A 27,852-nucleotide genomic window follows, 5' to 3' on the forward strand; every position below is an offset into this window, starting at 1 on the left:
GATACCCTGCCCCAGTGAGCAGTTTTGACCCCATCCCAGCAGGCAACTGGTAGTTGTAATCTTTACTTCCAACACTCATCATCACCTCCCCATAAATATAAATAGAGGAAGGGCTCCATTAGTCTCCCCACAAAAAAAGACTTCACCAAAGCTCAACTCCAAGCTGTGTGGCAATGCGACCTTGGCTGTATCCTACATACTACTGCACCTTTCTACAGATTTTGTAGCAGTTTCACTGAGCATCTGTTTGGCAGGGGGTAAAGTCTGCTGGAGCAAGGCCACACCCATCCTATGTACATTATTTAAATGCAGGTATCTACCATATATGCTACCATATTGTCGAGAGGCAGAGCTGGGGTCCCGGGGGGTCGGCAGAAGAGGATTCAGACAGATGGCAGAGGGGAGGGGGAGGAACTTCTCCCCTTTGGAGTGAAGATGAAACAGAGGAAATGCCAGTGATAGGGTCGCCTAGCAACGGGGAGCCTGAGAGCTTTGAAGTTTCAGAATCCTCCCTGGACATTCTCACGCCTCCCCTTGTCCGAAGCTCAGAGCAAGAGGGAGGGCTGCCCACAGCAGAAAAGCGGCGAGACAGTTTACCAGGCAGTTTACCATCAACTCCTCCCCTATCCCCCATACTGGAATCGGAAACTTCAGAAGAGGAGGGGCCGATGCTTCCCCCCTCACCGCGCACACGTAGACAGCTGAAAAGATAGGAGAGAAGGGGGGGAAGGCGGGCAGTACCTGAGGAGCAGTTAAGGAGGAGCGAAAGGTTGCGTGCCCGTTTGGCCCCTTCTTAAAGAACAGGCGGGAAGCAGCCCCTTGCTCTGTCAACTCCCAATGCCGCAGGACCTTTATCCCTGTATTGCTTCATGAGAAGACACAGTCTTTGCTTGGACATTACCCTAATAAAACACGAATTACTTACAACCTCTGGTCTGGTTCCTGAATCTCATCCTGGGCCTGACACATATTAGCAGGATGCCGAAAAGCGGGGCCCTACTGTATTAGAATTTTGCAATGCAGTTCACCAACCTAAAATGTTTACAAAAATGCATATGTTAGGGGAAATTTTCATGACAATTTTTTTTAAAAAAAATACCAATTGCTGCAGAAATATGAAGAACTGAATTTAAGATTGGAAAAATGAGAAGTGGAGAGAACTGAAACTGACACATATTTCCATCTCTAGTAAAAGTTTGTGCATGTTTATCTCTGAAGTTATAGTGTGTCAAAGTACTTCACTTCCACTGTGTCATGCAACAAAATTGCAAAGACATGCCTCTCTCAGTGACTTTTCTGCTACTCAAGTGAACAAAACTAAAACCAAATGTACTGTCCCTTTATTTACAATGGTCCAATCCTCTACACATATTCTCAGAAGTAAATCTAATTGATTTCAATAGCCTTTACGCCCAAGTCAGGGAGTATATGACAGCATCGTTAATATTCCTTTCTCATTCTTTTGAGAATCAGAGCTGCAGTAACCTTTGCATACGTGGTGCTAGCAAAATGTGCTCTGATAGTCCCATGTCTCATTGTGAATTTCATTGCAGTCTCGTGCAACAATATTATCAGCATTTTTTCTCATTTCATTTTGCCATTCTGGAGATCAATAACAACCCCAGGTTGTTGCCCAATATCACTCTGGGGTACCACATCTACAACAACTTGTTTAATGGAAGGATAACAAGTGAGATTATCATGGATCTACTCTTCAAACAGCAACAGAAGATATGTAATTATAAGGATGATAGGAAAATGGAAGTGTTAGCTGTCATTGGAGGTTTTAAAGCAGACTATGCCATCCAGATGAATACCATCATGGGTCTCTACAAGTTCCCACAGGTATGCATGTATATACTTTGGAATAAATAAAGGTATGAAATTACCCCACAATGAACGCTGTCAAACCATTTTATTTCCTGGAATCATATAAGTCTCCATTTTCTACTTCTTTGTGGGTAGAATATGTTTATACCATCAATCTGCCTCACTACTCTTACAACTGTGGGTTTTGTGCAATCTCAGTCATATTCACAGTAGACCTGTTGGAAGCAATGGACATGTCTAGTTTAGGCACAATAATTGCATTCTGTCTGCTCTGAGAAAGCCTTACTTTATATTATATTATTTATTTATTATTTTAACAAAATTTATATGCTACTTAATCAAATAAATAAATGACTAAACAGTTTACATGAACTAATATAAAGTATTTATATTACTAAAACAAACACTTTAAAAACAAGGAGAAATAATATAATTATTACAACATAGATCAAATCAATACAGTTTTAAACCTATACATAATAAGGTTACATGCTTGGGTAGGTTTTCATAAACAATCTTCTTTATGAGACATTGAACATAGCAAAATGATTTTTTGCCCAATATTAATAACTACAGAGTTCCAATGAATAGGGGCTGCTACCCAAAAAATTGATTTTTTTCTAAGAGCAGAACAAAACTGATTTGGCACTTCAAAAAGCATCAGTGGCCAAATGGGCACAGATGGGTTAAGGCATTCCGTCAAGTAAACTGATCACAAGCAAAGTCAAAGTATTTTATTACGGTCATAGACCCAAACATTTTATAAACAAATTCACAATAAATGTACAGTTAAGTACATTTAGCTATTTATAAAGTTATACAGAATACAATAAAGAAACACAAATAAGCTGAGGTGGAAGAAAATAGATATGGGTAGAAAACCTTCATTCCTCAGCTAATTGTAAAAGAGAAATTAAAATAAATTGTAAAATCGTCAGTGCAAATTATGAACTTGATTTTTCCGTAGGGATTGAGCTACATAGAGAAATTTAGCTACTGATTCTGTTAGAATTTTGTTTTTGTCTGACAAAAGAAAGAGAACTATCCGATCTGGTGTACTATCAGAAAGGATAGAAATAAAAGGCAGAATAAGTTTGGCTCTTGTGTAATTGTATATCACACAGTTTAGTAGGACATGTTCCAAAGTTTCAGGTATATTCATATTACATATGCAATAGCGGCTTTCTGAGGGGATACCTTGGTAGCGACCTGTTAGAAGAGCAGATGGTAAGCAATTAAATCTTGCTCGAGAGAACAAGAATCTATAATGTGGAAGAGTTAACACTTCCAAATATGATGCTGGGGATGGGAAGCGAAAACTCAGATTGAAGTGGGTTGGAGAGCACGATGTATGTGCCATGGAGATTAGATATTGCTGATCTATGTCTTTTATTCGTTGGGTAATAACCGATTTAGCCAGGGCAAAATCCCATGATGATAAGATTTCAAGAGATAGGCCCATGCGATTTAATTTTCCACTAAAGGATTTAGTCCAAGTGCTATCAAAAGGGTCTTTCCAGATTAGATGTAATAACCCTGAAGAAGGCTCAGAATAGGCTATCTTGAGCCAAAAGGTAAAAGCCTGAATCCATGCTATACATTCGATTGATGAAATTCCCACCTCTAGGCGGAGACCAACTGGAGAGGCACATTTTGGGAGACCAAAAATGGACCGGAGGAAGCCTGAGAGTACTGACTCTATTTTTTTGTTATAATCTATGATCCAAATTGGGATGCCATATAATAATTGTGAAAGGATTTTTATTTTAAAGATTTTTAAAGCAGCAGGGATAAAACAGCCACCTTTGGTGAAGAAAAATCTGATGGTTACTCTAGTAATAGTGTATGCAGCTTGTAATGCAGCTCGAATGTGGGGGGTCTAGGAAAGAGCAAAATATAATTCCTAGATATTTATATTTATTGACCTGCTCAAACAATACGTCTTTTATTTTCCATATTAGTTTCGATCGTTTTTTGGAAAAGACCATTATCTTGGATTTATTAGAGTTGATGGTAAGGGAATTTTTTTCGCAGTAGGATATAAAAATCCGGAGGAGGCTGTGATGTTCCTCTATTAGGGTATATATGGTAAGTGCTGTTTGTATAGGAGATACATGGTAAGTGGAATGAAAGAGGAGGGGGGAGTGAATGGGCAGTAGAATGCTGGATGATTGGCTGAATGTTTAAAATGGCTGAGGGTATAAATGGAAGGATGACAGGTAAATCTGGGTGGATGTGAGGTGGATGTTAGTGGGTTGTTTTGGTGGGTTTATGAGAGGAGAGTGTGGAGTTCGGATTAATACTAAGACCAGTACCTCAGGAATAGATGAAACCATATGCTGACGTGCCTTTTAAAGTAATCTTGTTATCTTTGTTATTTAATAAATACTTTTGGTTTACCAAAGGCCTGATCCTTGGCTGGGGTTTCACAGACCAGAAGGGAGGGTAAGGTAAATACCAAGGCTGAAGGGTAACAAATGGTGGCAGCGGGGAAGGAAAGAATAACACCACAAGTATTCAGAGCAAATCAGAAATATATGTATCTGCATTGATACAAAGGGAGTGGGACTTCCGGGAAGGGTGACTTAGCCTGTGCCTGCTTTTGAGACGGGCTCCTGCCTCAAAAGAAGCTTATTCAGATATATCAGTCAGATTTTTTTTTTTTTTGACTGATTAAACTTCTCCCGGGTAGGGAGAAACGAAGAGATTAACCTCAAAGCCTATTTTTGTTGGGACGACCAGATCTCATTAATTTATGGGACGAGGTCCAGCCGACGAAGGTGGGACGGATTTTCAACAACAAGCTCTATCTGATAAAGCGAACGTTCATCTTATCTTCTAAGAGAGAACGCACTAACAGGCAAGCACCCTTCTTTCTATATTTTTCTTTTACTTGACTTAAATTGTTGCTGTTTAAAAGAGATTTGCCAGATTGATCAGTTTTTGACATCTCACTGGGGAGCCATAACTTCTCTCTGCTACTCACTAATTAATAGCTTATCTCTGTTTTTGTTGCAAAAAGCTGTCCTGGATTTGCATTCTAAAGATATACACAGAAGAGGGATTTCTATTCCAGATTTTTATTTTGAAGAATATTATATTGTCTGAGACTACTCTCTTTTTGGTCTATTTTATTTTGACGAATCTGTTTCCTGACGACCGCCATTAATTGTTTCGATCCTGGGAACTGCATTTTGTTTACTTAAGCATGGAGAGATAAGGCTGTCTGCTCTGTTTATACTGTGATGTCACCAAGTTTGGAGTATTAACCCAATTGTTGCTGAAATAAGAAGTGGTTTTCCTATATTTTTCTTTTAAAATGGCAATTAAGAAAGTGGCTGAGAATCTGGAAATAACTATGTTTCAGAAAATAATGGATGAGATTGAGATAACGAAACAAAACCTGCGACAGGGTTGTAAGGAGCTGAAAATTGAATTGAGTAAAATGAAGCAGGAGATTAAAGATATAGGGGTCCCTGTGAGAGAGGTGACCCTGGAAGGGGTCCCTGTGAGAGAGGAGACCCCGGAGATTGGAACAAACGTGGAACAGGAAAAAGATTTGGAGTCTATGGACTTTAGAAACAAAATCTATTGTTTGGAGACACAGGAGATTAAAGACATAGGGGTCCTTGTGAGAGAGGAGACCCTGGAGACTGGAACAGGGGTCCCTGTGAGAGAGGAGACCCTGGAGACTGGAACAGGGGTCCCTGTGAGAGAGGAGATCCCGGAGATTGGAACAAACGTGGAACAGGAACAAGATTTGGAGTCTATGGACTTTAGAAATAAAATCTATTGTTTGGAACTCAATGTTATCTCTGAAGAAATTAATGAAGATTTTAGAGATAAAGTTATCAATGGCATGGATAATCTTCTGGACTGGATTGATGTGATGGAGCCCAATATAGAGAAAATCTATGGAATTAACTGCAGCCATGTGACAATGGAAAAACTTTCAAGAGATGACCCAGTGTATTTTGAAAAAAAGAACAGAGATATGATTTTACAGCAGTATTTCAGCAACCTATTCAGAATGGATGGCAAGAAAATATTTGGGATAGAGGTAATTCCCATCAGACTCTTACTATATGACTATGGCTTTGACAGCAAGATTATTATGGAATACTGATAATGGAAGATTGGATACTGAAATTACTGGACTTAACAAGACTACTGAAGATGGAAGATGGAAAATGGAACTAATAGGGATAATAGAACAATGGCTACTGAAATTACTGAACCTAACAGATTCTGATGTGATGGATTAATTGAAATGTTTATTTTGACTATGGTTATGACAATAAGATTATCATAATTAGTAATGAGATGGATTAATCGATATGCTTATCTGGGAAAAAAAAATTGATAGATATATTTCTTAAAGAATTGAAACCTCTCTTTGACTTTTTGTGGAAAGAATAAAGTAATGTTTATGAGATTTGATGATTAAGTAAGATAACTACTGGAGGAAAGTGATTTTATAATATGACTTAAGAGACAGGATTGTTATATATTATAGACTTATAACTGATTTGATCTTTGACAAATGGGAAGTCAATATTTTACTCTTTATTTTTTATTTTTGTTTTTTTTTCTTTTTTTTCTTTTTGTTTAACTATTTTTGATTTTGTTTTTTGTCTTTGAATGTTTTATGATTTCGTCTTGTATGTTTTATGAAAATCTGAATAAAAATTATTGAAAAAAAAAAAAAAGATACAAAGGGAGTGGGACAGCTTAAGCACGCAGTCACAGAGGTAACCTGATTGAGAGAGACTCAGGCAGAGTCTCTAGGGATACTGGTTATAGAACATGACTGGTGGTGCTGCCTAGCAGGGGGATCTGGTGAGGTCTATGCTAGAGCGGGGAGAGAAACCATAAAAAAGGACAGTCCGGACTGGTAGAGTCCCTGGTGGTGCCTAGTGACAGGCAGTAGCCACGAGCAGGTTGGAACCTGACAGGGAGAGCCAGGGAAGGACCCTCACAGAGGCGTTTGAGTCCGATTTCTGAAAAGGACATCAAAACCATGTCATCTGCATAGAGAAGCAGAGGGCAGCTCACTCCTGCAATTTTGGGCGAGTGTAAATTCTCTTTATGGCATTCAACACTTAAATCATTAAGGAAGAGATTAAATAGCAAGGGAGCCAATACACAACCTTGGGGTACCCCTCTGTTTATGGGGATGGAGGTGGTTAGATTTCCATTTATTCCATATCTCACTCTCAGCGAAGTACGTTGGTAGAGCTGCCTTATCAAAAGAAGCAGTCGCTTGTCTATTGAAGTCATATTTAATTTTGCCCATAACAGGTCCCTGGGTACTGAATCAAAAGCCGTTTTAAGATCCATATAAGCGACAAATAAGCCTCTTTTTGTGCCACACATATATTTTTCTGCCAAGAATCTTAATATTAGGCAGTGATCAATAGTGGATCTATTTTTGCAGAAGCCTGCTTGCTCACTGCCTAAGATATGTTCCTCATCTAGCCAGGTTTGAAGTCTAACATTTAAAAGGCTTGCATATACCTTACCCACAGCAGAGAGGAGACTGATGGGTCTATAGTTTACAGGATTGCCCCTGTCTCCTTTTTTAAATATTGGTATAATCACTGCTTCAAGCCAATTTGAAGGAATTTTTTCTGTCGAATTAATTTGTGTAAAAAGAGATGTAAGCAGTGGAGCCCACCAATGGATGTTGTTTGATAGCATTTCAGGAAGAATTGCATCAATTCCTGGAGCTTTTCTTCTTTTAAGATTATTAATCAGAAGTTCTATCTCTTCTTGTTCAACTGGAGGCCAGTCAGGAAGAGTATCGATATCCACTAAGGGTGAAGGCCTATAAGGCTTGTCTTTGTAGTTTGAGAACTGTATGGAAAAGTAATGCTCCCAGATCTCAGGAGAGATATTACATTGCGGATGAGCAGTTGATCCTAAAGCATTAGTAACTAGGGCCCAAAATAACTTAGAGTCGTTATTTAGGGAGGCGTTTATTAGCGCCTCCCAACTTTTCTGTTGTGTCAACTTCTTTTTATGAGCAATTATCTTTTTATAGTTCCTTTTTGCTATATAATATTCAGAGGGAAGAGTGTTTGATTCTGCTTCTCTGTTAGTGTGGTATATTCTTCTTAGAGTTTGTTTGGCGTCCTTACATTCTTTATCAAACCATTTTGGATGATTCAAGGAATTTAGGCTACTCGAGCGATGTGGTGTCTTCAGAGAATTTTTTAAAGCTAGACACAAGGAGGAGTAATTTGATAAAGTTTCAGATATTATATTTGATTCTATTATTCGGTTCCTTAATGTAAGAGTCGCTGAGAAAGTTAGGAGTCTTTCGGTCATGGTGATAGTACTGGGATTCCAGTGGGCTCTTTTGTAGCAAAGAGAAGATGTTAAGTTTTCCCTAAGGGGGATTACAGGGAGGTTATGCTCTCCAATTAAAGTGAGGTTAAGTAATAGGGGGAGATGGTCACTTTCTACCCTGTCCCCCACTAGAAAGTTGGTGATATAAGGGAGCAAAGTAGGAGATAGCAGCACGTAATCTATCACACTGCTACCTCGCCCGGAAATGAAAGTCTACTCCGCGGAGTTATCTACTCCCTCATGCCCTTTAAGAATCTCCAGATTTAATCGAGCTGCTAGTTGGATCAGGCATATCCCAGCGTAATTTATCTTCTGGTCTTTGGAATTTCTGCTATATCGTGGTATTAGATCATCAGTGTCGACAGCACCCCATAAGGGGGATAAAGCCAAGGTGTCATTGTTTGGGCCTATTTTTGCATTTAAGTCTCCCGTGATTAAGAAATGAGCTTTTGGATGTTTTTGTTCCAAGCTTATTATATAATTTTCCAGTTGTTGCCAAATAGAGGTTGTTTTGTTCTTAAGAGTAGATGGAGGGATATATACATTTATTATTAGAATAGACATGTTATTTAGTTCTAAAAGGGCTGCTATTGCGATATTATCACAAAAATCAAGTTTCTTAATTTTTACATCTAGTCTGGATGAGATCATAATTGCTAAGCCAGCTTTGGATCTTCCTCTGTTTGATTCTGATTTAGCAAATGTCTCTATAGTTAAAAATCCGTGCAAGGCTATATTGTTTGAGCACCAGGTTTCTTGGATGCATATCACATCTAACGATCTCAAAAATTCTACACAATCAGGACAGACTAATTTTGAGATCCAGCCGGCAACATTCCAGGAAGCAATTTGAAGCTGGCTAAGCTTTTTATTTCCAATTTCCTTCTTATAAGGGAGCAATTCATCGCCAGGGGGGCATGACTTTTCCATCCTTAGGTGAGAAATGATCCCTTGTGTCTCTTTGTTTGGGATTAAGGTTGGGATTTTGGATGTTAAAGGGCAAGTATGTCAGGTTGGCTTAGGGGTCTCATGGACAATTACTTCACATATTGTGCTGGGTCTACATACATTTGAGTAGCTTTTTGGTAATTCATTTAGTGTTGTTTTTGAAGGTATAGGCAAAATGTTAGGAGGCGAGCCCAATTCATAATTCTCCAAAAATCTAGAGCCTGTCCTTTTGGCCCTAAGGTTTTTTAGAAGGTTCTGCAATTTGTTAATTACTTCGTTCTGTTCCCTGTCTGTAAAAGTACGAAAGCAGTTTATTAGTTCTTCCTCGCCCTCACATGAGAAGTCAAAATATTTTTCTTGACTGACCTTAGTAATGCCCGAATTAGCAGGTGATAATATCAAGTTAGTAGAAGGGGTAGAAAACGGGGAGGAGCTTACCGCATCTAGTGTAACAAAATCGCTGTTAATAGAACTCAATGTTTCAGTGCATGATTCTGTTTGTAATAAGGAGGACAGGTAAGATTTCTTATTCTTTGATATAGATAGTCCAGCTGATGAAGGAGTGGTATTCTAGTAAAGCAGAGTGGTTGGAGAAGTCCGGACTGGAGGTAAATCCGAGATTCCAGGAATTAATGATATATTTTCTTCTATCGGGGGGAGATCCTATTGTAAGGTAGAATTTATCAAGGGTAGAGGTTTTGCCAGATTCATAAAATGTCTTTGGACTGTTATTCCTTGTGAGCTAAAAAAAGATTTGTTTGCAATTAATCGAGTAGTTATATCAGAAGATTTCAATGTTAATAAAGCAGATGAGTTTAAAGACGGATTGTACAGAGGCTCCACTTTCAATATGTCGCTAGGCCAAAGGATTTTTAAGCCCAAAGACTGAAGAGCGTTACAGATTCTTTGTTTTCTTATATAATCCTTTTCTTTAATTCTTGGAATTAGTAAGTTCAACATAGCAATTATGTTTGGGCTGTGTTTCAGAGACCAGTTTTCAGATTCTTTAACCAGACGCAAATTATTATCTTTCATGATTTGTTTTCCGCTTTTTGTTGACAAATTAAGAGCTGGCGGTAGGTTTGACGGGTTCGAACGAGTCAAGTAATGAGGAGGAGTTTCATTTTGAGTTTTAAGAGATATCCTCTCTGTATTGAGAGTTGGCGATATTGACAGAGAGGTAGTCAATTTCCTTGTTTGTGGTTCTTTTTGTAGAGTGGCATTGGAGCGAAGAAGTTGATTAAAAAGTTTCTGAAAGTTTATCAGCTGATTTCTTAAGGGATTATAACTTTTAATATTTTTAGATTTTTCCCCTCTAGGTGCCAAGCGAGTGTTTTTGCCTTTTAGTTTTTTTGCTGTGACTTTTAAATTTTGTGAGTTTGAAGATCGGTGTAAAAGGGGGTGGAGTTTGGCTAGTTCTTCCATGAGGAGTTTTAATAATCCATTTGTTTCTGCCAAGAAGATTTTGATGTTCTCCGTCTCTTTGGCTGCAATTGCTAATTGTAACTGTAGACATTGTTGTCCTGTTAGCAAAAGTTTTTGTCCAATTTGTTCCATTTCTTTAGTGTCTGTAATCTCTCTAGGATAAGCTGGAGGAGAATAGAGGCTTGCTGAAAGCAGATTCTGATTTGTAAAATCCACAGCATGATGGTCGGGAGAGACACATGGGGTTATTTGTAAAGCTCTATCCAAGGAGAGAGGCTCTGGTGTCTGCATCGGGAAATCAGTCAGGTTAGAGGGTAAAGACTGGTCAGATGGTAAATCCGTAGTTGCTACGTACTCCAATCTTTGTAATTCCTCCACGTCATCGCTTTCAGTGATTTGTTTGGAGCTCTCGTTCAGACCAAGGTGAAGATGTTCCTTTAAGGTGGTATCAGTGGGTTTCCTTACAATGTGTGTCTCATTATTCTTTGTCTTGTCCTCTTGAATTGGTAGAAAAAAGTTTGTAAACTTAAGTTGAAAGTCCTCTTTACCGGATGTTACTGGGGGGCTGTCTGAATTTTGTTCTTGTTCGTAGCACCTTTTCCGAGTTTGAACCACTTTGGGAAAAATAAAGCTAAGTAAAACTTACAGTCTTCTTAAACTTTTGGTTAAAGTGATGAAGTTTGTTAAAAGTAATTATAAACCTCAGTGCGATGAGACAATGACTCATCAGCCGATAAGGAGTGTGTTCTTTTTCCTCTCCTATAAAAAGTCACTTATCTTTCCTGCAGAGTAAATTTGTTCCTTGATTAAAATATGCCAGTCGGGGTTAAATTTATAACAATAAACCTTGTTTTACTTCCTGCTCAAAGAATCTTCCCTCTCCCATTAGTTTATGCTCTTATCCGTGGGAGTTAGGTCACAGCTTGGAGAAAAAAAACCCAGACCTTCAGAATGTTAACTAACTGATAAACGTCTCCCGTAACTTCCAATTTAAAATGAGAAATACTGGGAGGTCTGTTTGCTGCATGACTTATTCAGAGCATAAAAGCCCCGTTCCTCGATACTTCAAAGAGAGAGATTTTAAAGAAAATATAGAGCATAAATACGGAGCCTTGTTATTCAGCGTCTTTCCTCTCGAACAGCTCACCGGATCACAAGCAGTTGCAGACTTTATTTACTATCATGTTGAATTAGGCCCTGTCACAGCTTGGCAGCCAATGCAGACCTATAAATATAATTCACTAATAGGCAAAAAACCTTGAGGTTTAAGAATGTACCTATAGCCCACAGATATTTCTATCAAACTTTAAAATGCAGGGAAATTGGGCAGCTATAGTGAATGTACCTGGGGAGCAGGAGACCTGACCTCCTCTCTGAGATATTGTACTGTCCTACAAATTTGTCAAAATGCAAACACTATTTGGGTTGGTCTTTCACAGTCCAATCCTCTTGCTGTGTAGCTTGGAAGAATTTGGTAACATGTGCCTCTGAGCATATGGTGAGTGGTGGCAACACCTGCAACCAGCCCAAAGAATAGAAAGAAGACATGTGCTATGCTGATCTTGTTTTAGCAGAGAGAAAGCAACATTATTAAGACAGTTGATGTAGTTCAGATGGTCACTTTAAATATGTCTGATTTACTTTGCAATTGTAGTGAAGTTGCCTATAGGAAATCATTTTCTTTTGTTTCTATTTCTGTGAATATGTGAAGTACAGCAACACTTGGCAAAATTTATACTAAAAAAACTCCAAACATAATAATGGCACTGACTTGTGCAGAATAGTCTCCAGTGGAGCTGAGGAGTGTCTCAATGTGCACAAGATAAAACAATGGGAGGTGAAATATACTCTAGCAAAATGGTAGGTGTGCTCTATGTTTTTAATTGACCGTGCCCACCTTGCCTTAAATGAAGCGGTTTAAACACAGCAGGCTGAAAACATGCATCCTCTTTCTTCCAACAGCTAGAGTCATTGCTGAAGTAGCAACATATTGGTTGTAATCAGTCTGATTTTTCATCAAACTGCAGTTTCAGATTCAACTTTTAATGCACCCAAAATAGAAATAGAATATAAACTCCAATTTGAAACACAAAAGGATGTCTTTGCCATCATATGACATTGACCAATAAAAAGGCTTTGAAATTAATACAAAAAAATTTGACACAGATTTTTAGGGTGAATAATGAGGGAAATAACATTTTCTAGTTTAGATTCTCTATAGAAACATTAGTAACACAGAAAAGAAGCAAAGTAAGAAGAACAAACATACAAAAATATAATTCTTTATCTTTGGAGATGGCAGGTGTTGCCATCACTCACCATATGCTCAGAGACACATGTTACCAAATTCTTCCAAGCTACACAGCAAGAGGATTGGACTGTGAAAGACCAACCCAAATAGTGTTTGCATTTTGACAAATTTGTAGGGCAGTACAATATGTCAGAGAGGAGGTCAGGTCTCCCGCTCCCCTGGTGCATTCACTAGAGCTGTAAAATTTCCCTGCTTTTAAAAGTTTGATAGAAATATCTCTTGGCTATTGGTATGTTCTTAAACTGCAAGGTTTTTTGCCTATTAGTGAATATAGATCAAAATTATTAAAGTATAGATCAAATTAATAAGTTTAAAAACTATACATAATAAGTTTACATGTCTGGGTAGGCTTGCATAAACAAATATATATTTTAGTAGACTTTGAACAAAACAAAATGAAGGTGTTTCCCTGATATTAATAAATACAGAGTTCTAATGAATAGGGACTACCACACTAAAGACTGGTTTTTTTCCCCAAGCGCAGAACAAAAAATATGTTTGCACTTATAAAAGCATCAGTGGACAAATGGGCACAGATGGGTTAAGGCAATCCTTCAAGTAATCCTGTTGCGAACATTATTTATTATCACCTTGAATTTGGCCCTGTCACAAATTGGCAGCTAATGCAGATCTTTGAATACAGATGTAATAGGATCTCCCTCTTGTCAGCAATCGTGCTGCAGCAGTCTGCACTAAATATAGTTCCTGTACCAAGCACAAGGGAAATCCTACATAGGGTGTATTGCAGTAGTCTAACCTTTAAGTTCCCAGTTCACTCTACATTTAAGTTGAGGGGGGAAATGAATCTTCAGAATATTACAAATGTCATTGAAATGTGTGTGCAACCAATCTATTATTGCAAGTTAAGGGAGGTGATCACATCACTCTGGAAAAGAGTTGTTTTTCTCCAAGTACTAATAAATCATGCTTTCTTCATTAGCTCACCTACGGTGCATACGATGCTCCACTCAGGGGGAAAACTGTATTCCCTGCTTTGTACCAAATGTCACCGAGGGAAACGGCTCTGCACTTGGGGATTGTCCAGCTACTCCTGCATTTTGAGTGGACATGGGCTGGGCTCATTGTTTCAAATGATGATGCTGGAGAAAGCTTTGCACAGATTTTGACATCTCTGCTTGCTGAGAATAACATCTGTGTTGCCTACATGCACACATTTGGAGAAAAAATAAAATATTGGCATGAAGATGGCATGAAACTTCATTCAATGGTACATCAAGACATGATATTTACTACAGTCAATGTGGTCATTGTAAGTGGGGATACTAGCTCTCTGCAGGATCTTGCATATATGTTATCAAACATTTTCCGAGGGAAATATTTCAATAAGGTTTGGCTCGCAACACCTCGGTGGGATATCAGCCAAGAATGCATGTCAGACCCCTTGTCTCCTTGTTTCCATGGTTCCTTGTCCTTCTCAGTCCACAGAAAACCAGTTCCAGGTTTTTACAACTTTCTCAAAAACCTAAAACCCGATGAATCCATGATGCACTTTATCTATACATTTTGGGAAACTTCATTCCAATGTTATGTTTTTCATGAAATGCAGGATCTTGCAAAAAAGTGTAGCGGAATGGAAAGAATTGGGATTAACCGCACACCTTTTTTTGAGCTGGATATGACTAGTGAAAGCTACGCTCTCTACAATGGTGTCTATGCCATAGCATATGCATTGCATAACATTCATATTTCAGGGCAAAACCTCATGAGAAATAGAGCAAAATTCAAACAGTTGAATGTTCAGACTTGGCAGGTAAACTCCATCCCCTCTAATTTGTTTGTATGAGTGCAATAATAATAATAATAATATGTATATCCCACCAACTAACACATAGAATTGTTGAAATTGTGTAATAATCTTTTTTATTAGGAAATCATCTGAAGACTGGTGTGTAGAGCCCTTGTATCCAGAGCACTGAGATCATCTGGAAGAGGGCTGTTAGTTGTCCCCCTTGTTACAGAGGTCCAACTGGTCTCAACCAGAAGTCTGGCTTTTCATGTAATTGGTCCTATTCTGTGGAACACTGTTCAAACAGGGATTCATCACGCATTCTTACTTTTGATGTTTAGGCGTCCCTTGAAGACTTTTTCTCTGCAGAGGTCTATGCAGCTGCTTAAAATGTTTTTTTGTCCCGAGTCATTTTAATGACTTTTGTATTGTTTTACATTGTTCTATATTATTCTACCCCACCCTGATGGCAGTATAGAAATACTTTTATAAATAAATATATAAATAAATGTGCGCATGAACTTCAGGGTCAACTATAGTGTACATGATTCAGTGGTAGATTAAGCAGAGGACAGGTCCAATTTTTGAGCTGTGTATAATGTACATTATTGAATAGAAGATAAAGCAGGGGACAAGTTCCATTTTGCAGACACTTGACTGTATTCTCTCCCAATTTAGCTCAACTCTTTCCTGGAAAACGTCCATTTTAACAATGGGGCTGGGCATGAAGTCTTGACTGAAAATGGGAGAGTCTCAGCTGGCTATGATATCATCAACTGGGTCGAAGTCCCCAATGGCACTTACCAGAAATTCCAAGTTGGGCATATTTCAGCAAGCCACGAGCTCACCATCAATGAGGATGCCATTGTGTGGAGTAAGATTTTTAACCAGGTAAGAATAAGCTGCGCAGCCGAACTCCATATATATGGAAACATCCTGTTGTTCAGACGTTGCTTGTATGGAATTCACATGTTTCTGGTATTGAAAAAAACCCAAATAAACTAACAAGACATTTTCTTGTCTCTGAACATTGTAGAACACGGGTAGAAAAAAATAAGCAGAATTTGTGGTAATAATGATAACCTCTTCAAAAGTTCCAAAAGGCATTGTGAAAAAAATGATTTGTGCCAAAACATAAAAAAATGAAGAGAGTTATTACATTTGGGGGTAATTATACTTGGAAGTATATCCAATGAGGTTAACCAAAGTGGCATTATGGATAATTGAAAAGGATCAGTTCAGGTGATTCAGAAGTAGAATTTTACAAATAACGGTTTCAAATCTCCAATGTATCTTTCATTTTGTAGCCTTGTGAAATGTAATTGTTGTGTGCAATTCCATGAATGGCTTCTCTTGTATCACAACAGGGAAACAGATTTCCCTATATTAATTTCAGGACAGGGTTTTCAAGACTGCTGTTCTGCTAGCTTGTAAAGGCTGGTGTTACAGCCTTTCTTCTTTCTCATCTATAGACGAAACCTCATTCCCAGTGTGTTGAGAGATGCCACTTTGGACAGCACAGGATGGTCCAGGAAGGGCAGCCCACTTGCTGCTATGACTGTACTCCATGCCCAGAAGACATGTTTTCTAATAAGGCAGGTAAGTGAGCGGCATGGATTTGCCCCAGGATCTGTTCAAACACTTATATATCCTCATAATCTTTCTGGAAATGAATTTTTAATCCCATAATACCTAAATCTATTATTTTGTCAATCCTCAAGTGAAGGAAAACTGATGCAACCTTTACTGCCACGTACAGATGCTTTTTGAAATTTTGCAGGTAGTTAGTGAAAGTTGAGATATCAAGGGAAGCCCTAGAGTTTTGACTAATGTACATACATTTGCAATGACATTTCTCTAATATAATACATTTTGTATGTTATTTTCCATAATATATTCATTTCAGGTACCCCTTCCCCTAATATATGCAATTTTCCACACATGGTTTGGCTGGAGAACTGCATCACAAAATCCGGATAAGAGTGAATTTCAAAGGTGTTTCACTTCTCATAATGTTGTAGAAAGTGTGAATTTGATAGATTCAGCTGTAAATGTGAACAGAATCAACATTTCTCCCTCATTGCTATCCAGGAGGTTGCACAGCTCTGACTTCTTGTCAACCAGAACCCTGTGATCTCCCTTCCATTCTCCAACAGGATAATCATATTGTTATGACTCTTGACAGCTCACTACCTTAAGCTTTTGTCATATCATGAGACCCTCTACATCTCAAGAAGAATATCATGACAACGGAGGATCCAGATTCCCCATTTATCAACCAGACTGGAAATAGCTGCAGAGAGCTTATCTCCCTCTTCTTATCCTAGATGTTAGAAAGAAATAGATATATTCTTGTTCCAAAAGCCTTTGACCTTATATGCTCATGTATTCTTATAGTGGCATCTTTTTTAAAACCTTTACTTTTCTTTGATCACTTTAAGATTACCTGTTTTTGAGATGTCCTAACTTATTTGCAGAAAGATTGCAGGGAGATTAGATGATGCTGGCTATTGCCCCCACACCCACAAAGAAGACTCAAGACACAAAAGATAGGTAAATATATTTATTAAAATATAACATTGAACTTGGAGAACCTGCAGATCAAACCAACTGAATTAACCAAATTAAACTCAGATCAGGCAGGTGAGGTTGAACCTACTTCTGGCAGGAAAACCTCCCCACCAGACCCCTGGGCATGTCTCCAGCTGAAGGCTGTGGCCCTGAGCCAAGGACAGGGATGAAATACCTCCCTTCTTGCTAGGCAAGCCTTAAATGGGCACCCTCCCTACACCTACTGGCCCTGATGCCCTGGCATTCACCTGAATGCACAAGAAGGCCCAGGGGCATCCCCTAGGTGCATCCCATGCACGAAGCACTAGGAGATCCCCAAATGGTGTCTCTAATGCCCTAACTGCCTCAGGATACCTCATGATAGCCCTCCAACCTCCTCACCTGCCCGAATACCATGCCACAAGAGAAGATCAGCAGCTGCTTGATCACCTTAACCCACAAGAAATATATCAGTCACTGCCATCTGCAAGTCCTCCAAAAAGACATCACAACCCAGCATGGACAGATGAACACCATCCTCTATATAAAACTGAGGGACGTCATGCTTAATCCTAGCATGAGGAATAATGCCCAACCCATGTCCAACACAAATTTATGAACCCTCCTATGCACTCACCTTCTAGCCCTATCGATCCTGTTGGCATGCATAGCTCCACGCCAAACTCGCCTTTCTAAAAGTTCAGACCAGATAATAAACAGGTCTGGGAAACTGCATTTAAACCAAGCCAAGTCTCCAGTCACTCTGTGCAGCAGATCAAGGCCAGTCTGCTGCACAAAATCATTTTCCCCCAGGTATATCACCAAAATGTGAGGGACAGGATCAGCTGATTCTGCCCGGAAGAAGGTCGGGAGAAGCTTCCCCCACAACATACCCTGCCTAGCTACCCAGAGAATAGTTGCCCAAGCTGCAAGGTGCCGGTGGGTCCCAACGGGTGATAAATTAGCCCTCCTCTGAGCCCAAAACAGGATAGAATGCCTACAGAGTGTTAATTGGGCAGCAAAAAGACAGATGACACAAACCTGAAAGAAAACTATTAATAATAAGTAACCTGAATTCACTGCCAAACATATGTCTTAAATGCAGCAGATCACCATCTGTCAATAACAGTATTTGTTCCAGGAGAAAGCCCACGAGGGCTGTGGCAGAAGCTGCCCCAATCCAAAAAGAATGCAAACCATACACCACAGGATCTTGCCCAATAGCAAACAAGGCTCTCCGCAACAGCCCAGACCTGAAACAGGGTGAGGGCAGACCCATCATGGTACACAAACAAATAGCCCTGGCCCACTGGCCTGGATGATAAATCAGCCCACATCACAGCTAGAGGGCACAAATTCAGAAGAGGGCATGAACCCAAAGATATGACCTTTTCCCTGACTCTCTGATCCATCGTAGACTGTCACAAGGTGAGGTAAAGAGAGGAATCTGACAACCTGTAATCACTGTGACTCACAGCCCTACTAGACATGTTGTGCTTTGAACTAACCAGGAACTTGCTAGGGCGAAATGCCCCATAAAATGCTACCAGGGCAACCACCATAAATAAAACAGCTTCATAACCAGAAGAACATAATATGTGAAACTCAGGCAACAGCTGCAATAAGATATCAGGAGTAAAAGGCCTGCATTTATAGGGAATCACAGGGCAAGAGCATGCCCAACCCTCCAGCACCTTTCGAATCCTGAAGTGAACTCAAGGATCCCACCTGCATTAGACAAGAAGGCAAAAGCGGACTAATGACCTGCTATGGTACTAACAGCCCTGCCCTCTGCCTTGAGAGACAGCATGAATTGAATAAGATGTCCCACCAAAGACAAACCCTGAGTCACATGAAAGCTCTGGAAAGCTGAGCCACCGTGCCGATAAGCCCTTGCAGTACTTGGAGCAAGTGCTGATCCAATTGCGGCTTGCACCTCTAATTGCCAAGATTCCAATGGTAGGTCGGCATCTACACTGTGTTGGGAGATGTGCCAGGAGCCAACAGCCAGAAATGCTCCATCTGGAAGTGAGACAGGGCATCACCTACACAATTCTGTAGGCATTGTAAAACAAATGCTTGAACCAGATGTATCACCCGAACCGACCTAGATGTCTGTGCATTCACAACACACACAACAGCTTGTTTGTCACACCAGAACCTGTGGCTATGGCTCTGGAAAGACAACAGCCATAAGTGAACCACTACAACAATTAGAAAAAAAATGTAGAAATGTCAGGTTAGTGGTAAGGCAGCAGTCGTCCATGCTAGAGGCCAGTGCTTGGCACACTACTGGCCTCCAAAGATCATCCCAAATCCCAGTCTTCCTGAAGCATCTGACATCATCTGCAGCTCAGCCTCAAGGAGCAACTCATCTCTCCAAAAGGAAATACCATTATATTCCTCCAGGAAGGTAAGCCACATGCTCAGATGTACCCTCATACCCACTGACACTTGGATAAAATGGAATTTGGAGCACACACTCCTCATGGCATCGCAGAGGCTTCTAAGAAACGCCCTGCCAGGTGAGATCACTTTGGAAGTAAATACTAGGTGACCCACCAGCTCTTGCAACTGTAATAAGGTCCGGCTGTATGCCCAAGTATGATGTGGTCAAGCCCTCTGACTTATCAGGAAACAGAGGGACACCCAGCTCCTCCACAAAACTTGAAAAAACAGACACCAAATGTGAATACTGGGCTGTGCCAGCCACCCCAACCAAAAGAAAATAATCTAAATAGTGAGTGGCAAGGGAGGAACCAGACCTGGCCCTGACAGCCCACTCAAGGAAAGTACTGAAGGTCTCAAAGGCAGAACACTAGATAGAGCAACCCATGGGCATTGCTTTATCTACATAGTACTGGCCTTGGAATTTAAACCTGAAGAGGTCCACATCCAAAGGGTGCACTGGCAACAGGCAAAATGCAGACTTGATGTCGCATTTGGCCAAGAAAGCACCATCTCCCCCCCCACGAACTACCCTGACCACCTCATCAAAAGATGTATAGCGCACAGAGGGACATTCATCTGAAATGCCATCATTAACTGATCCTCCTCTAGGGAACAATAGGTTATGGATGAGATGGTACTCACCAGGTTGCTTCTTCAGGACAATGCCCAAAGAAGAGACCTGGAGTTCTGGGAGAGGGGGGCATGGATAAGGGCCAGAAATTCAGTTGGCCTCTATCTACTTGGCAGGTTTTGCCAAAACAACAGATGCCAGTGGATGCACAGAGGCCTGGTTAGGGCATGAAATGGATGATCTGAGTCCTGAATATGGAATCTGAAAGCCATCAGAAAACTCACACCACAAGTAGTTGGCAGCTTTCCAATTAGGGTAAACCTGAAGAAGACAGGAAAGGGGGGCAACCTAATAGGGCTATTGGCCTTCCGCCGTACCTCCATCCACAGAAGACCATCTCTTGGGATTCTGCTGTTCACCACCCCTGTTTAAATTGTCACAAGTGGCTGGGATGGGCTCTTCCCCAGATGCCGCAGGTGTGTTTAAACCGACAAGGGTTACGGATTCATCGACCTGAACTGTTATAGGCCCAAACGTCCTGCTGAGATTGAACCCACTGAGGCGTCTGACTTAAGCCAGAGGCTACTCCTTGACCCTGAACTAAACAATGCCCACTGTAAGCCCTGTTATTTATCGCTGGCTTGGCCGGGGTCATGCAGTGCAGCCACATCCCCTGGTGTTCAATGTCTCAGCGCATAGTTGGGTGGAGCACCACTCTCTGACAAAAGTTCTCATCATACTGCAACTATGCGGTACTCAATAAATCATAGCTACTTCTTTATCTTTTGCCTCTACCCCAACCTTGGCATTTCCCTCTGAGTCCCGAAAGAGCAGTGTGAAAATGTCCAAATATTCACCACACCATATCTTTTCCTTAGTGGCCTGTGTAAGGTGATCACCCAAAGGGAGAGATGAGTCCCCTTGAGGATACACAACTGGAGTTACCTGCCCCACTGAAGATGTGCACGTTGCTCCCTCTTCCAGCCGTACTACCCTAGCAACCAAACCAGGGATAAGATTAGTCTTAGAAGCTGTCCTGGCCAATCTTTTAGATAAGAGTCTATTACTCAGCCCTGCTTCAGGATCAGGCGGGGTCAGCCGACCCTTCCCCAATGCCTCGATCCGTGAGACCAGAGCACAGGGCATACCCAAATTCTCATCTTCATCCGAAGATGGGACAAGAGTGAATGAGTGTCTGACAGGTTGCTTGCCCACCTTGACCTCTTTCTTTTGCTGTGCCTCCTTTGAAGGCATGATAAAGCTTATCAACCCAACAATATACCAAGGAATGGAAGATTAGTTAGAGTCAGGTCCCTGAAAACCTGTATGCCTGAATTCCCATAACAACCACCCAAAACACAGCCTCAATAGAAATGGGTAAAAGCGGGGGGGATTATTACAGTAGGGCCCCGCTTACCGGCACTCTGCTTCCCGGTGTTGTGCTAATGCGACGGCTTTCGTTTTCCATTTTAAAGCCGCTTTTGCCGCTTTTGCGGCATTTTGGCATCATTTTCGCATGACGCACCCCATTAAAGTCAATGGGGTTCCGCTTTATGGTGTTTTCCGCTTTATGGCGGGGGTCTGGAACAGAACCCACCTTATAAGTGAGGCCCTATTCTATGCTGAAGTTAAGGAAGTCCACCCAGGCCTGGCAGCCACACAAAAAATGGCCACCAAGGCCTAACCTTACCAAGATGGCCACTGTGCCCTGACTACGCCTTAAATGCAGGCCCAAATAGGGCCACTGAGGCCTCGCCCATGACTAGGCCATGTGCTAGCTTCTCCCTCAGACCCACTCCAGGCAGGCCCAAGTACGTGTTGTCCTCACCCCCACCAGGCTGCAGGTGGCACACGGAGGCCCAAACTGGCCTCAGGCATACCCAGGCTGCAGGCCGCTGGCCACAAAAGCCGCTAGGCCCCAGGCACAAAAAGGCTGTCTTGGCCCATCAGGCTACTCACAAGAAGCCCAGAGCCAGTAAAACACCTCCCCAATCCAGTTGAAATGGGCCAAAGCAGCTGCAGCAGACGCCCCCCCCACTCACCGAAAAATGTGCCCACCTTTGGAGGGAAAGGTGGGCAAAGCCCAGACTGGCCGACTTGAGCAGGTACCAAAACTGTAGCTGCCACTGCACAGTAGGGGCCAAAGAAGGCCAAAGGGACTGTTCCACTGCTTCAAGGCTTGAACAGGCTCTGACAGCCACATTTGCCTGTTCCCTCCACCCAGCAACACCCCCCCTCTCTGCAGCAAACACAGAAGAGGTAGAGCTAAGGGAAGAGACGGCTTAAAAGGCAATCTCCCTGCCCCAGCTCCATTGGCCTGAAGACCCCATGTGACCTCCTTCCTCCTTCGGGTTAAACCACCCGAGTCTTCATTGTGTGAGGATAGAGGGTGAAGGCAAAGGTGCCCGCACATATAGTGGGAATGACATCCACTGAGCATTCATTTTGTTATAGAATTTTGCATTAAGCATCTTTCATCCTAAAATACAGACTATTGAAGGGATATGCAAAGAAGATAAGGAGATTCGTTCATATCTTAAGCTCATTTCAATCCCATTGTTACTGTCTGCTTTTTCACCTGGTTTATATCCAAGAACTGTTTCAACTCTCAGTTTTAGGGTCATAAAACAAGTTTATATATTTTGCCTGCATATTGTTTTGACACAATCAAACTCAGTAAGAAATAAATAAATATAAATAATTATAAAAAGACTAGATGATCAGCTAGTAAAGTATTTACTGCTTATGGTAGAGATGAATGAAAGTATAAAGATGCCTTCAGTGGGAGATACTTCCATTGTTTGATTGAGTGATTGATTGTTTGTTTGTTTATTTATATACAGCCCCATAGCCAGAGCCCCCTCAGTGGTTGACAACAGTTAAACCATTAAAAACAATTATACACATTTTAAAAACACATTTTTAAAAAGCAATTTAAAAACACATGCTAAAGTGCCTGGGAGAAGTGGAAATTGTTGACCTGGCGCCGAAAAGATAACAGTGTTGGTGCCAGGTGCACCTCATCAGTCACATCATTCCATAATTTGGGGGCCACCACTGAGGAGGCCTTCGCCCTTGTTGCCAGACTCCCAGCTTACCTCCGAGTAGGCACCCGGAGGAGGGACTTTGATCTTGAGTGTAGTGTTTGGGTGGGTTCATGTCAGGAGAGGCGTTCCATCAGGTATTGTGGTCCCAAGCCATGTAAGGCTTTATTGGTTAAAACCAGCACCTTGAATAGAGCTTGGAAACATACAGGTAGCCAATGCAATTGGGCCAGAATCGGTTTTATATGTTCGAACTGTCTGGCCCCATTAGCAATCTGGCCGCTACATTTCGCACCAGCTGCAGTTTCCGAACCATCTTCAAAGGCAGCCACACATAGAGTGCATTGCAGTAATCTAACTTGGAGGTTACCAGAGTATGGACAACTGAAGCCAGGTTATCCCTGTCCAGATAGGGGCGTAGCTAGGCCACCAACTGAAGTTGGTAGAAGGCTCTCCGTGCCACCGAGGCTACCTGAGCCTCAAGTGACAGAGATGGTTCTAGGAGAACTCCCAAGCTATGAACCTGCTCCTTCAGGGAGAGTCCAACCCCATCCAGGACAGGTTGGACATCCACCATCTGGTCAGAATAACCACCCACTAACATCTCACTAGCATCTCAGTCTTGTCTGGATTGAGCCTCAGTTTATTAGCTCTCATCCAGTCCATTGTCATAGACAGGTATCGGTTTAGCACATTGACAGCCTCACCTGAAGAAGGTGAAAAGGAGAAATAGAGCTGTGTGTCATTAGCTTACTGATGGCAATGCACTCCAAAGCTCCGGATGACTGTACCCAAGGATTTCATGTAGATGTTGAACAGCATGAGGGACAGAACTGACCCCTGTGGAACCCCATACTGGAGAGTTCAGGGGGCCAAACAATGATCCCCAAGCACCACCTTCTGGAGCCAACCCGCCAAGTAGGAGCGGAACCACCACCATGCAGTCCCTCCCACTCCCAACTCAGCCAGTCTTCCCAGAAGGATACCATGGTTGATGGTATTGAAAGCCGCTAAGAGATCAAGAAGAATCAACAGAGGCACACTCTCCCTGTCTCTCTCCTGACAGAGGTCATCATACAGGGCGACCAAGGCTGTTTCCATGCCATAATGATAATGTCACTTTCACTGTCTTCTTCTCTGGCTTATCAGCCTGGCAATGTTAACTTGCACCTGACTCATGAGAGCACAACTCCTGCCTCAGCTGGAGATGCTGCTAACACTGTAGATCAAAAGAGATAAAGTTTAAAGTCTTGCAGTGAAGATGAAAGAAAAGCTAATATTCCAAGATGAGGAGTGCAGCTGGAAATCACTTTCCCTGCTAACTGGCATGTTTGAGCATCGGAAAGATGGACATGTGACAGAAATTATGCAGTGTCAGGTTCCTTCCCATCATATCCTCCCTGATATTTATCAGGAAAGTGCAACTGTTGGCTTCTTTTCTTTTCCAAAGGACAGCTCATAGAGAAAATAATGGTTAAGACTTCCCAAGATAGGCAAGGCCACTTAGGAATAACATTAGCTTTTTGAAATGTGTTTCCATCCTATTGCCTGAGTTCTACATACTCTTGAAACATTATTGATAATTTATAGATATAGTTTGAAGTAAAAAAATGTTCTCTTTTCCCCTTTTGAGTCTTTCCCCTTGAGTTTACTCAGTGTAAAATAGTAAAAGCTGTTAGAACCCATAGCAATGCCCTAACAGCAGCCATAAATCCAATGTAGAACCGATACTGCCTCATTAACAGATAATAGTCAGGATGAAAATTTCCAAAGAAGGGTAGGGATACAAAACTGTCTTGTCCATTTGATCCCTTCGCTTCTGTGTCTTCTTCTTTTCAGTGTGTAAGTCTGATGGCAAGGGCTGTCTCTCAGACATTTAATTCAATTCTTATCCAGCATTTCTTCATTACTGCATCACTATCTGAGCTGATGGATTGATTAATCAGGTATGTATCTCTTTCAGACGCAGTTCATTGTGACAAGTGCCCTGAAGATCAATATCCAAATGAAAACAAGGACCAATGTATTCCCAAGGTTATAACTTTCTTGACGTATGATGAGCCCTTAGGGATCACTTTGGTTTCACTTGCTGTTTCCTTTTCTTTCATCACATTTTTTGTATTCCAAACCTTTCTCAGGAACTGGAATACTCCCATTGTCAAAGCCAACAATCAGAACCTCACCTGCCTTCTTCTCATCTCCATCCTGCTTTGCTACTTGTCTTCTCTCCTATTCATTGGCAAACCTCGGAACGCCACCTGCCTTCTCCGACAGGCAGCCTTCGGCATTGTCTTCTCTGTTGCAATTTCTTGTGTGTTGGCAAAAACAATCATTGTCATCCTAGCTTTCCTGGCCACAAAGCCAGGCAACAGGGTGAGGAAATTTCTAGGGCAGAAAGTAGCAAATGCCATTGTTCTTTTTTCTTCCCTCGTTCAAGTGGGCATTTGTACTGTTTGGGTGTCAACCTCTCCTCCCTTCCCAGATGCTGACATGCACTCACAGACTGGACACATCATACTGGAATGTAATGAAGGCTCCATCACCATGTTCTGCTGTGTACTGGGTTACATTGGCTTTCTTGCCATCATCAGCTTCATTGTAGCTTTCCTAGCCAGAAAATTGCCGGATACTTTTAATGAAGCCAAGTTCATCACCTTCAGTATGCTGCTGTTTTGCAGTGTTTGGGTGTCCTTTATTCCAGGCTACTTGAGCACTAAGGGGAAATATGTTGTGGCTGTGGAGGTTTTTGCCATCTTGGCTTCCAATACTGGACTATTGATTTGTATCTTCCTTCCAAAATGTTACATTATTCTTCTGAGAGCTGATCTGAATTCTAGGAAATTACTACAAGGAAACACATAATTATTAACTTTGATTCTAGAATTGTAGTTTCTTCCCAATAGAGATGGGTGACAATTTTGCCGAATTTAGATTTAGCACTGGATTATTCAGTGCTCTGTATATTCTTCACCTTTGTGGAGTGATATTGTTTGCTCAGAATTTCAGTGCCTTTCCCATAAATATTATCTCAAATATATTGTTCTTTAAATGATGTTACTCACAGCACAGCAGTACTGTTCTCTCTCTCTCTCTCTCTCTCTCTCTCTCCCTCTCTCCCGTGCCATCCACATGAATAATCCAAGCTTCAATCAAAAGGAAGCAAGCCAAGTCTTGCCCATGTTAAGGTCTCAGGGCTTGCGGCACTGAAAGCTGATTTTATTCATTCCTTTCCAAAATGAAAACAGCCAATGTTTGTTAACATGAAAACTGTCCAGCCTCAGTCACTGAGGAGGAGGCAGCAAAGCTACTTTCCTGTATCAATATTTCCTTTCCAAGTATCAATATTTTCTTTCAAAATGTCGATGTTTTCTTTCATTCATTGATATTTCCTTTCAAACTATCAATCTTATGAAAGAAAATGATATATTAAAGGAATTATTAATATTAATATTTCTCGGAGGGAAATTGGGCCAGTAAAAGCGGCAGAGAGTGGGCAAAGAACGTACTCAAATCAATACTGCCTGTTAGGATGCTGTCTAAGCGGCACTGGCCAACAGATCCCATAGAAATATTACAAGGACATAGGAGTTTTTTGAAGTGCCTTTGCTGAAATCCTTTCTCATTAAGTTCTCCATTTGGGTTATATGGAGAAATTCTGTTTTTGTTTATCATTTGAACTTTGGCAAATATTTATCTCTTGTGATGTAAAAATGTTAAGTGTCCATGTTCAAGTTCTTGCACTGTTTCTACAGTATGTCGCAGGCCTGTGTAGCAGTAGCTGTTTGGTGATGATCTGAAAGTGGGGAAAGATTATAACATTTAGTATTTTCATATGGAGTCTGAGTGATGTAAAATTTCATTTTCACTGGACTGACAAACAGACTCTGCCAGGCTGAAGGTTTTAGTTAGTGACAAGAGGGTGATAAATTGTCACTTGGGAGAAATCTTTTCCATTGGAGAAAGCCCGTTCGTGTTGGAAATGTAAAGCGAACACCATCGAAAGCTGACGTGAAGGTGGATAGCTGTGGCCTGAACGTTAATATGTCCTTCTTGATGAGATCACTATCATGTGCTGGTGATGATAACAAAAGGTCTGTTGAATCATCTTTTGAATTATGCCACTGCATGGGATTAGGGGATGAATTTTCAGATTGAATAGAGATACTTGACCAGCAGGGCGAACCGTAGGATAAATATTACCCTATGCGAGGAGTGCATTTGGTGCTCCCACCTCTGGTCAGCTTTGCATGGCCACCCAGAGGGTTTATGGGGCCTGGAGCAGGTGTCATTTTGTGGGCCCTGCTGCTGCCCCCTACAATGACCCATGCAAGCATGTACAGAACTGGAGGTGGCATACAAGAATTATTGCACACATGGACCACATGTTAGAATTCTCACCTGAAGCTCCTCCTTGTCCTGGGATGAAGCAGAAGGATAGATATGCTTCATTTGTTCTTACATGCAGATAAGGGAATAGGGATCAGGCTGTGTTTTCCCTGAGTGCCACCTCCAAATTCCAAACCTCCTTTGGCAGTGCTCAGTCTGACAGGTCTTCTCGTTGTGGCCTGCTGCTGGACTTCTTCACTACTCACTAACTCGGGATTCCTCCCTCAAGGCCTGGCCT

The 27,852-nt window shown here is 41.3% G+C and overlaps 1 protein-coding gene across 1 annotated transcript; it reads left to right on the forward strand.

The window, feature by feature from the left end:
* Positions 1-1,701: 1,701 nt before the first annotated feature.
* Positions 1,702-26,090, forward strand: LOC133367738 (vomeronasal type-2 receptor 26-like). The gene is made up of 5 exons (XM_061591838.1): positions 1,702-1,845; positions 13,806-14,135; positions 15,291-15,503; positions 16,085-16,211; positions 25,192-26,090. Exons 1-5 carry the CDS (start codon positions 1,702-1,704, stop codon positions 26,088-26,090), a joined length of 1,713 nt encoding a protein of 570 aa, XP_061447822.1.
* The last annotated feature ends 1,762 nt before the right edge of the window (positions 26,091-27,852 follow it).

The sequence above is a fragment of the Rhineura floridana genome, chromosome 11 (genome assembly GCF_030035675.1).
Source record: "Rhineura floridana isolate rRhiFlo1 chromosome 11, rRhiFlo1.hap2, whole genome shotgun sequence".
Classification (NCBI taxonomy): domain Eukaryota; kingdom Metazoa; phylum Chordata; class Lepidosauria; order Squamata; family Rhineuridae; genus Rhineura; species Rhineura floridana.